The sequence below is a fragment of the Leucoraja erinacea genome, chromosome 19, assembly GCF_028641065.1.
Source record: "Leucoraja erinacea ecotype New England chromosome 19, Leri_hhj_1, whole genome shotgun sequence".
Lineage (NCBI taxonomy): Eukaryota > Metazoa > Chordata > Chondrichthyes > Rajiformes > Rajidae > Leucoraja > Leucoraja erinaceus.
Genome location: NC_073395.1, coordinates 15200906 through 15217389, shown reverse-complemented (window position 1 = coordinate 15217389; position 16484 = coordinate 15200906). Strand labels below are relative to the sequence as shown.

Sequence of the window (16484 nt, the reverse complement as noted above, 5' to 3'; positions counted from 1 at the left end):
TAAAATCTCCCTCTGATTTGCATGGGCATGAAAAGACACACTTCACAATGGGGACAACAATGCGGCCTCAGAGGTGAGCGGGAAGGAAAGCACTCACTCGTTCAGTAACGGCATGGAGGTCCGCCGTTTGCACTTCTGCACCATATTGGCCTGGTTCCTCAGCGAGATGCGGATGACCGATGGACTCAGTCGGCAGGGTTCTCCATCCACCTGCATGGGGATGGTCTTGTAGGTAGTGAGGACCACCTCTCGGCACTGGTGCAGCCGCTCCCCATGACCTCCGACCTGAAGGGCGGCCTGAATTAGACAAAACGCAAGAGTTACTGCTGCCTTTCTCTGAACATCTGAGGTGACAACGCCGAACTGCCACCTTCCACAGTCTCCCGAAACATCGGCATCAACACGAGGAGTGATCACCTCCGGGATTTTTAGTGAAGTTGCTTTCGACAGCACCAAATAACACCTCAGAAACAATTTATGGTGGACTCAAGGGCCCAAGGGCTTGTTTCCGCGCCGTATCTTTAAAGTCCAAAGTCGGACATTTAGGACTGAGACGGGGAGACATTTCTTCATTTAGTTCTCCACAGGATACTGTGGAGGTCGAATCACTGAGTATATTTAAGAACGGCAGATCTTTGGAATCAAAGGGATCAGTGAATCAGGTGCAAGAGCCAAACTGAAGTGAAGGATTAGCTGTGATAATGAATGATGTGGCACGATTGTGGAGACACCTCTGATCCTCATGTTGTGTTTGGTGAGTACCCTCAAGAACCTTGAACCCACAAAACACCAAATGTTGGTAACGTTCAACAGGTAGTAACACTGGTCTCGATGGGGGGGGGGGGGGGGGTCATAGAGGAACTAACCTTAAAACCAGGCAATTCAAGATTACAAAAAATAGGATCAGGAGCAGGCCACTCGGCCCCTCAAGCCTGCCCCATCATTCAACATGATCATGGCTGATCTATGCTGGTCTAGTCTTCTACACCCCTCATACCCCTCAGTTCACTCTTCAAATATTTATCTATTTCCACATTAATTATATCGGATAATCTGGCCTCCACAATCCCTGGGGGTGGAAATCCCAGTGATTTACTAGTCTGAGATAAGAAACTTCCACATAAAGACCCATCCCATATACTGTATTGTAGCTGTATCCCCTTGTTTCATAACTCACCCTATCATGGAAACACCTCAGACGTTTATACGTTCATCAGTGTATAAGTTCATAAGCAGAATTAGGCCATTCGGCCCATCAAGTATACTCCACCATTCTATTGACTTCTCCTGATAACCCCTGACACCCGTACTAATCAAGAATCTATTTATCTCTGCCTTAAAAATATCCACTGACTTCGCCTTCACAGCCTTCTTAACATCTGCCCTGTCCTGTCAAGCTTCCATGGGATCTTATATGTCTGAATAATATCATAGAAACATAGAAAATAGGTGCAGTATTAAGCCATTTGGCCCTTCGAGCCAGCACCGCCATTCAATATGGTCGGCTGATCAGTACCCTGTTCCTGTATTCTCCCCATATCCCTTGATTTCATTAGCCCTAAGAGCGATATCTAACTCTCTCTTAAATACATCCAGTGAATTGGCCTCCACGGCATTTTGTGGCAGAGAATCCCACTGATTCACAACTCTCTGGCTGAAAAAAGCTTTTCCTCATCTCAGTCCTAAAAAAGTTTTTTTCTCATCTCAGTCCTAACCTTTCATTGTTCTCAACACATGAAAAACATGAGAATGGGAAGGTGCGGACTCACCAGAGACGCCATGGTAAAACCGATCACCTCAATGCAGCCGTCGTCATGCCGCTGCGGCTCAAAGTCCCGGTGATCTCCTGGGTTACCCCAAGGCATTGTGCCCGCACAATACCTGCATCAGACATACCATCCGTCAGTGCTTGTTTTGATGAACAACACACACACAATTTCAGTTTAGCTGAAGTTACATCTGTTCCACATAAAACACTGGGCAAGGAGATTCATGGAGATGATCTTCCACTGAAGGAGGGAACTAAATGTAGGATGGAGCCAACTAGGTTGCCATCCTTGACCAAAAGGACAGAAATTCGTATCATGCACAACAATGTTTTTCACTTTATCTTGGTATCGGTGACAATAAAAAGCCAATACCTATACCACTGTTGCCTGATCAGCAGTGTGTTTCCTAGATTTTTTTACTTTTAATTGAGGCTTTCCAGCATCATAAATATCTTGCATCAAACTCTGAACAACCATCCACCCGCAATAGCATTCAGAAAATAGCCCGCGATCTAATTTTCCGTCGTTTAGTTCAGGAACACTGAGGTCAGTTTGCAGTTTCCTGACTAATATATTTCCACCAAGATGCAGTACAGAACGCCACCAGATCCTTCTTCCCTGTGGATATCAAAGTTTACAACTCATCCCCCTTCTGTCATGGGATAGACTGAGACTGACTACCATTCCCCATCCCTCCTCAATCTTTGCACATCCCCCAAGCCTTTCCACTCGTTACTTTAATTTCATGTGTTTTGTGTATGTTGTGTTTTTATGACTGTCGGCAGATCAATTTATCCTCCTGCGATTGGTATTCGTGAGATCATTGCAAGCTTTATTAATCTTTTCAAAACTGTATCTCAGGATAAATCATGCTCAATCTGACGAGCATTATTTTGTCATAGTTTGGAGACTGACTTCAGTTGCTTACCTGGGAATATTGAGGAAGACAATACATTGGAATTTCAAGTCCTGGATTTTGGGCGTCAAATCAGTGCCGTCACACTGGGATTAAAGAGAAGCCAAGTTAATTCTCCTAAGTCTCGTAAGCATTGCACCAAAAATCTCCTACCTCAAGGAGAGTGATCTACTTACAAAGAAAGTTAGTGCATTTACAGCAAGGTAATTGTCGGACACTGATCAGATTGTACAATTAGTCTACGCATCTACACATAATAGATGATGGAAATTAAAATGTGTAAATAGTTCAGTTTAATCATGATTATAAAAATATTACACAATACCCATTTCAAATATTTGAATAGATAGTTATTTACAATATTAAATTGATATTTATCCCATTGTAATGTGGCTTTTAATGGTGCAGTAGGCAAACAATGTATTTTCTGTTTCAACAGAAACAATTGTTCTTGTAAAGTAAATGACAATCCTCAATTAATTTCACAACATTCATCCACCAGTCATAAGGTCATAAGTGATAGGAGCAGAATTAGGCCATATAGCCCATCAAGTCTACTCTGCCATTCAAACATGGCTGATCTATCTCTCCCTCCTAACCCCATTCTCCTGCCTTCCCCCCATAACCCCTGACACCCTGTACACCCGTACCAACCTCCGCAGTTTTGGGGACAGAGCCTTCTCCAGGGCAGCTCCCAGGCTCTGGAACTCCCTCCCCCAACTGATCCGCAATTCTGTGTCCCTCACCATCTTCCAGTCCCGCCTCAAGACCCATCTCTTCACCTCTGCCTATCCTTAGCCCCACGTGCCGTCCCTTTTCATCTGTGCATTAATTGCCTCATACTGTGTTTTGTATTGAATTCTGTATTTACTTTGTGTATTAGTCATGTCTCTACTATTTATTTCATTCCCCTTACATGTTTTTCCTCTACCTGCTAAATTTTTGTAAGGTGTCCTTGAGACTCTTGAAAGGCGCCCATAAATAAAATTTATTATTATTATTATTAATCAAGAAACCATTTATCTCTTAAATGCCAGCATGGATCTATTGATCCAACTGAGCTATTTCCTGCCATATACATTATGTACTGTATGTTGTGCACATATATAAATGTACCCGCACAAATACACACTAATCATCTGAATCATTTGTAGTAATGTTCTTACAGTGGAATAGAATCAACACTTACCACAACTCTAATGTGTTTGGATAAATCTCGAGAGCTTCTCTGCAGAAAGTCTGAAAATGCAGTCTGTGAATATCAACGTTACAAATATCAATAAATCCATCCTGGGAAAGATTCAATGTCTGAGTATTCCTGCACTGACTGACTCGAGAGCGATGAGGCATGGCCAAGTACAATTGTTGTTTACTACTGTATGGTCATCGGCAGTCCACAATCAGTGGGCCAAAACCACTTGTACCCAAAGGCAACCAACATGAAATGTATAAAAGTACAGGGTTATGGGAGTAGGATGATGGAAAAATGGAAGGAAATGCGGAAAAACAGATAATGTTGGATTTACCTGGTACATCTCCCAAGCCCCTTTACGACCACTTATTGTTATATAGAAAATGACACAAACCTCAAAGCAGCTAACTGCCCATGTATTACCCACAAAATACAAGCAGCCAGCAACAGTACGCAATGCACACCCGAAAACACTAACTCAAAACTGTATTCATGATATAACCCAGGATCTCGCATCAACAGTCTGAAGGAGGGTCTCGACCCGAAACGTCATCTATTCCTTTTCTCCAGAGATGCTGCCTGACCCGCTGAGTTACTCCAGCTTTTTGTATCTATCTCTAGCATTAACAACACAACGTTCAATGTGTGTACAGTCTTACCCTCATTATCATGGATCTCTTTGTAACGGTTTAAGTTATAGTGGACGGAATATCTGCACAGTAATCAGACCCCACCATCTCTTTAAAACACAGGCTGCCTGTTACACTGTGGGAGGGCAGTATTATCGACAAGCGATTGCTTTGATTGACACTTTTACAACAATACTCTATTAAACAATGCAACAACCAGCCTACAGTATTTTTAGCTTTCAATAACTAAAATTAATTTTAGGCTGTTAAAAAGAGCTTTGTATTTGAAAACAATTTGTTGTTTCATGAGTGATCGCTGGGTGGTTGGAGAGAATCTCTTACTTGGTTATTGTGGACAATGGGCAATAACAAGAGCTATCTGTATTAAACTGCATTATCAACTATTCTCTGATGCTCATTAATGACACACTGTCATGGGATCACAAATTGTAGCTGCCGGTCAAAGACTCTGAATCTTCCTTGCAAGGTCTCTCTTATCACTTTGCATCTTTCACATTTGATAATGACTTACCCCTGCATAAAACATCTTGTTCCTAAATCGACTGTTAAACCGTTCTGGATTTGCTTCTATGAAAATGAGAACACAACATAGATTAGCATACAAGGCACAGGAAGCCATGAATCAAATCACAATGATATTTTATTAGCTAAGTATGTTTTGCAACATACGAGGAATTTCATTTGCCAAGTCGGTCGTACAAATAAAAAGCAACGGAACCCACAAAATACATTTTATCATAAACATCCACCACAGTGACTCCTCCACATTCCTCACTCTGATGGAAGGAGAAAAAAAAAATGTCAATGTCTTCCCTTCTTTGCTCTCTTCTTCAGACCGATGTCAGGGGAGAGAGAGACATAGATAAGGAACTGTAAGTTGTGAAAACAGGTCACCCCTGTCCCGCTGAGTTACTCCAGTATTTTGTGTGTGTATATGTGTATGCATGTACAGTGCAAAATACAGGCACGAACGTACAGCACTTACCTCGAGACTCGTGGAATTCAAGTGTCACGTGGGCATCGAAGCCCAGACTGAAGTAATTGTTAAAGACACCAAGTGGAAGCTGCGGAGAGAGAATCATTGAGTGAGTTCTGGTGGCGGTGCTGCTGGACATTGAAACATCTACATACAAAAGCCCAGGTCAGAAGCTAGGGGCCACACCCATAGACACTTACACAGCAACCTGCAAAGCATGGGTAAGCTGACCGATACGAAGCAAAAAACACTGAAGTGACCATGCTCTCTGAGCAACTATCTGTGATCAAGCATTGGCCAAAGGTGATTGAATAAATTCCGTCTTACCGCACTGATCCCAAAGTTTACATTCAGTAACTCACTTTTTCTTCCTTTTAATCTCCCTCTACAATATCCCGCAAGCCATAATTATTTATTGATTCGTATTAACCTGCGGTGAGTAGGGCCAATTTGCCTCATCTTAGAGCACATATCAGGCCTTTTGACCCAACGTGCCCACACCAGTCAATTTACATTAATCCCATTTTATTTTACACTGATCCCATTTTATTTCCCTCACATTCCCATCAACTCCTCCCATATGCTACCATTCACCTACACATTAGGGAGAATTTACAGTGGCCAATTTATAGTGTCTAACCTGCATGACTTTGGTCTGAGGGAGGAAGCCAGAACACCAGAGATAAACCCATGGGCTCTCAGGGAGTATTTGTAAATCCCACGTCGGCAAGATCAGAAGTCAGGATCGAACCAGGTCGTTGGTTCCACCAGCTCTTTGTGCCACACACCCTTCACGTGCATTCTTTGCTACATCTTTAGTATTCTGCCCTGCCGAACAGCCTTTGAGGATAAAATTGTACCTCAACTGAAGGATTGCCAGAGAGATTTCAGAAAACGAGTTAAAAGCATTGAATAAATGCTAAGAAAGCTACCAGCTGCAGTTACCTTCTGAGTCCCTTCTTCGGAGTCGTCTTGTAGATGTGGATTGTTCTGAAGCTGTAGGTTCCAGCGGTCTAACTGTACAATGTTACCCTCCTCCACGTGGCAAAGGATTTTTGAGACTGGTTCGTCTGTGTATCCCTGTAGCAGAGAGGTCACAACTGAGCCAGGTTCCCACCAAAGGTAATTAGCGCTGGCATCTCCTGAGTACATGCTGTAAAGCAGAATCTGTGAGAGACCACAGCTAATCTCTAAGAACAATGAACCTGCATCGTAGCTGACTCCCAGGCCAATCCCAATCACGCGTACCCTACTTGTTATCCGTGATCTTCGATCCTGCTTGGGAAAGCCTTCCAAAGAGCAGAAATGTTGGGAATGTCGGCTGTTATGCAGATAACAAATCTACTTAAACAGTCTGAAGAAGGGTCTCAACCCAAAACGTCACCCATTCTTTTTCTCCAGAGATGCTGTCTGACATGCTGAGTTACTCAAGCTTTTTGTGTCTATCTTCGGTCTAAACCAGCATTTGCAGTTCCTTCCTACACATTCCATCTACTTAGATACTGCAGGGGTTGATTTTGATGGGATTGCACATTGAAATATGACATGAAATCCAGGGTGGATGATTTCCACTTGAGGCTTCTTGGACTACTCAGGTCTCCCTGGCTCACTGACTTGCTACCATGTATTTACATGGAGTCTAGAATCATAGCACACGGAAATTGGCCCATTGAGTCCGGGTCCCATTCACACTGATCCCATTGTATTCTCCCTACATCCGCCCCAGATTCCATCACTCATCTACACACCAGGGGCAAATTACAGTGGCCATTCATTCTACTAAACCACACGTCTTTGGAATATCTCCTGATTTAATTATCCCCAATTACCTCCCTCCTCCACAAGGTTCCAAAGTTTGTTCTGATCCCTGAAAGATAAAATGGACTGGAGAATATATAATCCATAACACAGTGAGGCTCTCATCCTGTAGAGAGGGCTTTCCAATTGGTTTGTCTCCTTAACTCTTTTTCCATATTCTTGGAATTAAAAAAAAAAGATATTAAGAGTTTCAAAGAGCAACACAGCACAGACCTATTTGACCCAGTGTTGATCTTCAAACACGTAATTACACTAATCCTACATTAATTCCACTTAATTCTCCCCACATTCTCCTCAGCTCCCCTCCCCCAGATACCACTCTTCACCTGCATTCCAGGTACAACTTACAGTAGCCAGTTAACCAACCAATTGGCACGTCTTTGGGATGTGGGTGGAAACCAGAGCACCCAGAGGAAGCCCACGTGGTCACAGGGGCAACGCGCAAGCTCCAGACAGACAGCACCCAAGATCAGGATCGTACCCGGGTCTCCAGTGTTGTGTGCTCCGCCACTCTACCCCCTCACTAGGAACCAGTGCAAAGATCACCAGAAAACAATGACAAAGAAGAGATTAAGCAGAATTTCTTAGGAGCAAAAAAAACTGATATGGGCTGAGCAGCCCAACCATCCCTTGTTGGTGTCTGCCCTCCATTTACCGAACACGCAAATCCCATATCCCTCTAACCTCTCTCCTATTAAACAACCACAAAATGTGCAGCTCTTGCATGGAACAATAGAAATGACAAGAAGGAAAGCAAACAGTCATCTTTTAAATCTGTGACATTGTTCACCAAATGAGCCACTTATCGCAGTCAATCCTTTTCAAGTTATTTTAAGTCCCTTTATAAGTTTATAGCTTTCTTTTTGTTTCGTAATTATTGCAATCAACAATATATGGTTTAGATAAAGACTATCCAATATTATTGTGATAATTACTCTAGAAGAGGCTTATAAAATAATCACAGAAATAACTATCTGGAAAATGGGGGTAAAAAAAGATCAATCTTGGACTGATGCTTAGGACGACGAGGTTGTGGCAATTGTGGAAACGTAGTTGTGGGAAGGACAACACTGGCAGCTCAAAGTTCCTGCGTTTAAATGTTTCAGACGTGTTTAGGAGGGAGGCAAAAGAGGTGGAGGAGTTGCGCTACTGGCCAGGGAGACTGTCACTCAAAGGACATCATCATCATCACGTTTTACATCTAATTACATTTAAGACATGAGGGCATTAAGGTCAAAGTGCCTGAACTGTTCTGGGTACCGTAACAGCACTGGAAAAGACACATTGTGACTGTGGTGATCGGCACAGTTAAACCTTAGTCATAGCTTGATCAGATGTCCAGACACTGGTACATCTCACAAGTCATTGTATGAAGATGGGATTGGTGTAGATCAAAAGTCCAATACAATAGAGTGGACGTCAAGCACAGGAACACTCTGGACTGCATGGCTCAGGTTACTACTGTATTGTTTGGGACTCTTAACACATTCTTTCTCGCACATTTCCAACACATATATAAGTATCTTAACTACTCATACAATTCCTGTCAAGCTCCAATAATCCAGCATCCGATTGTTTGGGAATCCTGATGGGCTGGCATCTGGCTCACTCATTAGTCTGGAATATCCGCTGGGCATCTAGAGTGCAAGCAGGGTGGGCGGACAGGGCTGGGGAACAAGGAATAACTGCAGTTGGGGTTGGGGTCCAGAACGCCAAGGGTTGGATGGGTTTTGTGGCTGGAGCAAGGGCTTGTGTATTTTCTGCTCCTTTCAAACAATGGAAAAAATATTTATTATAAATATGTAAAAAAAAGCTGAAAGAACAGGGCAGATACAAAAAGCTGGAGTAACTCAGCGGGTCAGACAGCATAGACAATAGACAATAGGTGCAGGAGTAGGCCATTCGGCCCTTCGCAGCATTCAATGTAATCACTGGAGAAAAAGAATAGGCGACACTTCGGGGCGAGACCATTCTTATTGATAGGGGTAACATCCACTATTCCAGAAAATCCAACATCACCAAAGTCTCAAAGTGCTGGATTATTGGGGTATTACGGTACTTCAAAACAAGACTTCGTACCTCCTGAGTTTTTCCATTACCTCCCGTTGGAAGCAAGCTTTATGGCTGGATGATCCATGGAGATGATTTTCTGTTTTGTTGGAAATGGGTATCACAACATGATAGAACACACAAGAGCGTTCCTTTATAGTTGCTTGCATTAGGTCTTTGCGAGTGTCACCTAGTTGGTCTCATCCCACCACTCCTGCCCTTTAACTTTGTAAATTGTTCTATCTTTTTTTATTTTCTTCCCGTTTCCCATTACTAAGTAATGATTGCGTCTGCTTCCTCCATCTCTTCTGCCAAGTCCAGTCCCAATTTTGACAACTGATGACAAATGCCCCATCCCATCACAATAAAACCTGGAACATGCCAGTAACACTCAATGGGTCAGGCAGCATCTGTGGAGAGAGAAACAGAGTTAAGGTTTGAGGTCAGGAACCCCTTGTCAAAACCGTGAAAGAGAGTGTTTTCAGTAGCGGAGAAGGTTAGAGAAATACGGATTGGACGAAAGGAATATCTCTGATCGGTTGAGACCAAATGTCAGAAGTTACAATCACGAATGAATTACGTGCTGCCAACAGCAGGCCAGTCGGACAAAGCCAGTTGACCCCTCTGTACTAGTTGAGGCAAATCACAGATGGATGACTGGCAGAAATGGCTAATTCTCATATAGGCAGAAAGCACAATATATCTAAAATTGAATAATTTAATGTTGAGAACCGAAAGCTGTAACATACCCTGGCAAGGTGGGGCTGTTCCCCAGGCTTGCAATGAGCTTTAACACTGTAACAGTGCAGGAGGCCACAGACTGATAGGTCAGGTGTGGGCGGAGAATTAAAGTGGCAGGCAACAGGAAGCTCCAGGCCAGTCTTGTGGACTGAGTGCAGGAGGTCACTCAATCTGTGTTTAGTATCTCAGCTGTAGAGGAGGCCACATTGTGAAAACCAAACACAGTACACTAAAAATTGGAAGAAATGCAAGAGAATTGCAGTTTCACCAGGGGAGATGGTGGGATGGGAAAAAGGTGAAAGAAAAGATGTTGCAAGGAAAGGTACCAAAACCTGGGGAGTGCTTGATGGTTTCTGAAGATATTCACCCCTCCCCCACCTTCTCTGTAACTGAAGACTTGTTTTCTCTCTTACTCGGTTGTGATCAAGGGTCTCGGAATTGAAACGCCAACTCTTTCTTCCTCTCCACAGATGCTGCCTGACCTGCTGAGCATCTCCGGTGTCTGCAATTTATTTTTGATGTTCATCCTTCCATTTGCACCCGTGGGGGGGGGGGGGGGGGGGGGCGAGAGAGCGAGGTACCTACCCCTCCCCAGTTGAGAGTACGGGCCAGGTCATTTCCCGTCCCCAGTGGGAGGACTGCAACAGGAGGCTGGGGTCTGAGCTGCAGATCATCCAACAAGGAAAGAATCCAGCCAACCTGGACAGAGAGAGACAGACAGACAGAGAGACACAGAGAGAGAAGAGAGGGTGTGAGAGCGTGCAAGAGAGAGACAGACAGAAAGAGAGCATCATAAAACATCTTGATGATACATTCAGCCTCAAAGTCTGTCCTTTTTAAGTCAAGGCGTAAAACATGCCAGCGTTTCGAGAGTGGGAACGGGGGGGAGATCTTTGTTATAACTTCTAATTCAACATTGTGCTCATATTTGACACTGTATTCCCCTGGTATAGTAGGAATATAATCATCACTGGAGGAAATGACATGTTTAAAAGTTATTTTATGCTGTACATTAGTCTCTCCCGCAATTATCACTGGAAATAGGGCCGTATTATAACATAGAATCTGATCTGCATTGATTTGTCATTTTTTTAATGGATCTCATCATTCATGATCATTAGTGGCTCATTGATCAATATTTACAAACCCCATGCTGTGCTAATGGATGGCAGGGGCCCCAACTCTTAAAGGCCATTCTCTAATCTTACCTGTACCAACCCCCCTCTTCCTGCATGGTGAAACCATGCTAGTTAGCGCAGCAGTAATGCAGTAACTTAAATTCAGTCAATAATAGTGGGAGAGTCCAGGACCAGAGGGCACAGCCTCAGAATAAAAGGACGTACCTTTAGAAAGGAGACGAGGAGGGATTTCTTTAGTCAAAGGGTGGAGAATCTGTGCAATTAGTTGCCACAGACGACTGTAAAGGCCAAGTCATTGGGTATTTTTAATGCGCAGGTTGACAGCTTCTTGATTAGTAAGGGTGATAAAGGTTGCAGGGAGAAGGCAGGAGAATGGGATTGAGAGGAAAAGATAGATGGCAGAGTAAACTAGATGGACTGAATGCCTAATTCTGCTCCTATGATTTGTGAATTTATGAACTATAATCTGGGATCAGAGTAATCATTAATAATGATGCCCCACAAAAACAATCCAATTCACAAATTTGGGGAGAGAGTCAGCGTTATCTTATCTGTCCTACACGTGACTCTAGATCCACCAAGGGGGTTATGGGCTTGGCTCTGAAGTACCCTCTGAAACGGCCAAGTAATTGACTGGGGAACAAACAATGGCCTTGTTGGCAATGTCTGGAGCCCAAAAGAATTAACACAAAGAGCAAGGACTGGATCTGACCAGAAAATGCCAGTGAACAAACGAGAGTGGAAATAGAGTTGACCTGAAACGCCAACTCTGCTTCACTCTCCGCAGATGCCGACTGACCTGCTGAGTGTTTCCAGAATCGTCAGTCCTAATTATGGAGTGCTGCCCGGGTGGGGCCTGGTGGGAGGAACTAAATGGAGGAAACTGTGCAGGTGGAAACGTGAGGTTCGCGCTGTGATATTCCACACACTTAGGCTATTGCATCATCTCCGTCTCGAGTAACTGATCATTGTATTTTTTTTGTCATTGTTGTGTTTAATGTGCCTGTAAATCTGCCGCAAATAAGAGTGCCATTGTTCTGGTTCGTGTGTCGGGTGCACATAACAAGTCAACACTCTTGAATATTCAATCATCAATTTTGCTGCCCGACAGCGCTTGCAGCGCCGGAGACTTGGGTTCGATCCCGAATCTACAGGTGCTCTCTGTACGGAGTTTGTAAATTCTCCGCGTGGGTTTTTCTCCGAGATCTTCCGTTTCCTCTCACATTCCAACGACGTACAGGTTTGTAGGTTAATTGGCTTGGTACAAGAGTAAATTGTTCATAGTGTGGGTAGTGCAGTGTAAGTGTGCGGGGATCGCTGGTCGGCACGGACACGGTGGGCCGAAGGGCCTGCTTCCGCCCTGTATCTCTACACCAAACTAAAATCAAAGTTCACAGCAGGAGGTTTAAAAGTGGCACGTTTACTCCACTCACCCCTTCAGTCCTCAACTCCTGCAATCCTACCCTATCGGGGAGATGTTCCCCAGCTGTCCGCTCATCAGTTCTCCACCTGTCGTACGTCTGGGACCAGGAGGCCTGATGTAGCAGGAGGCCTGATGTAGCCTGATGTAGGAGGCCTGATGTGCAACTGAGGGAGGGGAGAGTACTCCTGCCCCAGGATCCACCCCCTGTGTGGAGCAGCAACAAACGCCCAAGGATAACGGAGAGCATCCATAGAGCAGGAGCATTATATCCTCACGTCCGATCATATGAGCTGTGCCCTCAGGGAAGGTTGGCGTCGTGCTGGAGGTGTGAAGACGAGCCTGATGTGCCACAAGGGTGCCGTCTGCCCTCAAGCCCCAGGAAGCACATGATCATTACCTGCTCCCAATCATGGTCCTGTCCCCCTAAGCCCATCAATCATCTCCCTCATGCTGCAATGAGTGAAAAAAAAAATGGGATAAAGACCTAATTCGATCAATTGAGCGAGGGCTTGAATTTCTCATCATACATACCGTCCCGTCACCGCCACAGGCCAGAATCCGCAGGTTTGCCACCTTCCTGTAGAGTTCCAAACTGTTTAGGAAACAGGAAACAGTTACCAAAGAATCGCACAAGTAAACAGAGAAACCAGCTGGTAGAATTTCAGAGTCAGAGTCAGAGTCAATTTAATTGTCATTTGGACCCCTGGAGGTCCCAACGAAATGCCGTTTCTGCAGCCACAGGAAAAGGCCAGTTACCAAAGAATCGCACAAGTAAACAGAGAACCTGCTGGTAGAATTTGATGCACGACTCAAAGCTTCCAAGTTTATGATATGTGCCCAACTCAAACCATTTCTAAATTTCATTGGAAATAAAATCCACATTTCTTACACAAGGAATGTTTAATACAGTGGATATACAACACAGAATCCATCTTAGATGACCATGACCATTGATATCCTAGAGTCACAGATTCATAGGTCACCACTCATGGCCAATTCCTCCTCCAACTGGGTGCAAACTGCAGGCATGTGTGTTTATTGACCTGAAACATTATCTCTGTACCTCTCTCCTCAGATGCTGCCTGACCTACTAAGGATTTCAGGCACTAACACACAATATGGATAAAGTGGAGATATTGGGGTTAGCACAGGGGGTCTGCACATCGAGGGTAATATCCAACTACATCATGTCCAACTACACACTTTCTATCTCTCCCCACACTAATATCTGAGCATGGGTGCGTTCAGGTGTGTTAATCTATTGAGTTACTCCTTCCTACATTGCCTGAGCGGGCGGCCCGGTGGCACAGCGGAAGAGTTGCTGCTTTACAGCTCTTGCAGCGCCGAGAGCCGGGTTCGATCCTGACTATGGGTGCTGTCTGCACGGAGTTTGTCCGTTCTCCCCGTGACCTGCTTGGCTTTTCTCCGAGATCTTCGGATTTCTCCCACACTCCAAAGACGTACAGGTATGTAGGCAAATTGGCTTGGTAAATGTAAAAATTGTTCCTAGTGTGTGTAGGATAGTGTTAATGTGCGGGGATCGCTGGTCGGCGCGGACCCGGTGGGCTGAAGGGCCTGTTTCCGCGCTGTATCTCAAAACTAAACTAAAGCCTGCATTGGTAAAATGAACATTAACTAGCTGCTTCAGGATTGAGTCATCAGGCTAGCTGCCATGGTTAAAGTATAAATGTGTTCCCAAGAGATTGTCAGAGAGACGCTTATATTCCAAAATTAACATCTTTGGACATATAATCTGAGGCATTTTTATAGCTTCACCAATTGAAATATGCCTAACACCTGTAGGAATGAGTTAATGGGTGGCATGGTGGTGCAGCGGTAGAGTTGCTGCCTTACAGCGCCAGAGACCTGCGTTCCATCCTGACTACGAGTTATGTCCGTATGTAGTTTGTACGTTCTCCCCCTGACCTGCGTGGGTTTTCTCCGGGTGCTCCGGTTTCCTCGCACATTCCCAAGACATCCAGGCTTGCAGGCTGATTGGCTCGGAAAATTTGTAAATTGTCCCTATTGCGTGTAGGACAGTGTTAGTGTGCGAGGATCGGGGGTCAGCGCGTTCACTGTGTTTCCGTCTGTTTCGCTAAACTAAAATCAACTAAACTAAACTCAGAAAGTCAATCAGCTGTTTCCTTCCCAGGAGAACAGGGTTAACTAAATATTGACTGATATGTGGTGGTTATTTTAATCTGAATGCTCAGTGACTGTCAGGTCCAATGGTGGAACCCTCAATCATATTGAAATGATGGAGACATTCAGCAGGTTAAGCAGCGTCTATGGGGAAAGCAACATTGTACATGTATAGTGACATTGGCTACAAATGAGTTAACCTTTCAGGTGGATGACCAATATGGTTGCCGACCTTAAAAGTCCACTCCTATCTCCACAGATGCTGCCTGATGTACTGGCTATTTCCAGCATTTGGTGCAGATTTCCAACCTGTCGTTTTTAACAACATTTTCAGTTGTACTGACATGGAGGAAAAGACTCTCTCATACACATATCATTGCAACTTCTGTCTCAACAGTAGGGTAGGATTGCATTCTTATGGCTTTGATAATAATTTGATGGGTGTGGGAGCTTTGCTCTATTCTCATACATGGTTTACTCTGATGTTTGCCAACGTGGCTGTGATTGAATTCACAGTGTTTGAAGGGTGGTGAATCTGTGGAATTCTTTGTGGGGGCCAAGTCAATGGATAGTTTTAAACTAGAGATAGATTTAAATAGAGATAGATTAGATTTAGATAGAGATAGATTATCGATTAGTACGGGTGTCAGGGGTTGTGGGCAGATTGCAGGAGAACGGAGTTAATAGGGAGAGATAGATCAGCCATGATTGAATGGTAGAGAAGACTTGATGGGCCGAATGGCCTAATTCTCCTCCTACTTAAGACCTTTGGATTTTCTAATCCTGTAACTAAACCATGAGGCCACTGCACACATTGTGTGGGGAAACTCTGCTCTGACTGTGCAGAGCATTGACTTTAACATCAATATATCTCTTGCAAAGCCAACTCTTGCAAAGTCAACTGGTAGCGTGGGCAATCTCACACAAAATGTATTGTCTGTTATCAGCTCGTCATCTCTGGGTTTAACAATTATTTAATTCCAGGAAACTTTGCAATTGTTTAATTGGGCTAATTAGCACTAATTAGCAGGTGATATCTGGGGTTTCTCAAATGTTTTACTAATAAAATAGAATTCAAATAATCCGTCATCCAATTATTCTAAATGTCTAGCGTGTAGGAAGGAACTGCAGATGCTGGTTCACACCCAAGATAGACACAAAAAGCTGGAGTAACTCAGCGGGACAGGCAGCAACTCTGGAGAGAAGGAATGGGTCTGAAGACGGGTCTCGACCTGAATCTCCAGAGATACTGCCTGTCCCGCTGAGTTACTCCAGCTTTTTGTGTCTATCTTCTATTCTAAAAGTCTGATGTTTGTGGCATTTCAGATAATGTTTGCCATGTTCCTTTTCAACCCACTGGAGCCTGAGTTCCTGCACTACCTGTAAACTCAATGGGCTCACCATTGGACTCTCAGTAAACTCCAGTGGCCCCTTTAAATTCACTGGGGCCTGCTTCCACACTCCCTTTGAACTCGCTAGGTCCTTGTTTCTTGAATCCCATTTAACTTGTTGGGTTTATTTGGGAATTTATTGCAAGGGAGTGCACATTTTTTTGTTAAAAACTTAATTTTAAGTGTGTTAGGATATTAGTAGAATAAAATCAAATTATCTGGAAAATCTGCCTGTTCGGCACCAAAGTACTGAGTGTGCAGATTATCAGAGTCTCAGG

At 44.0% G+C, this 16484-nt stretch overlaps 1 protein-coding gene across 1 annotated transcript in view; it reads right to left on the bottom strand.

Annotated features, from left to right (window-relative positions):
- Window positions 1-16484, bottom strand: part of dgki (diacylglycerol kinase, iota) — a 119323-nt gene that overhangs the window by 34651 nt on the left and 68188 nt on the right. The window contains exons 12-20 of the mRNA XM_055650362.1: window positions 13205-13265; window positions 10697-10810; window positions 6449-6583; window positions 5513-5591; window positions 5039-5094; window positions 3875-3937; window positions 2698-2771; window positions 1770-1881; window positions 98-297 (exon numbers count right to left, since the gene is read on the bottom strand). Coding sequence (XP_055506337.1) covers window positions 98-297; window positions 1770-1881; window positions 2698-2771; window positions 3875-3937; window positions 5039-5094; window positions 5513-5591; window positions 6449-6583; window positions 10697-10810; window positions 13205-13265 — 894 coding nt within the window. The remainder of the gene's footprint in view (window positions 1-97; window positions 298-1769; window positions 1882-2697; window positions 2772-3874; window positions 3938-5038; window positions 5095-5512; window positions 5592-6448; window positions 6584-10696; window positions 10811-13204; window positions 13266-16484) is intronic.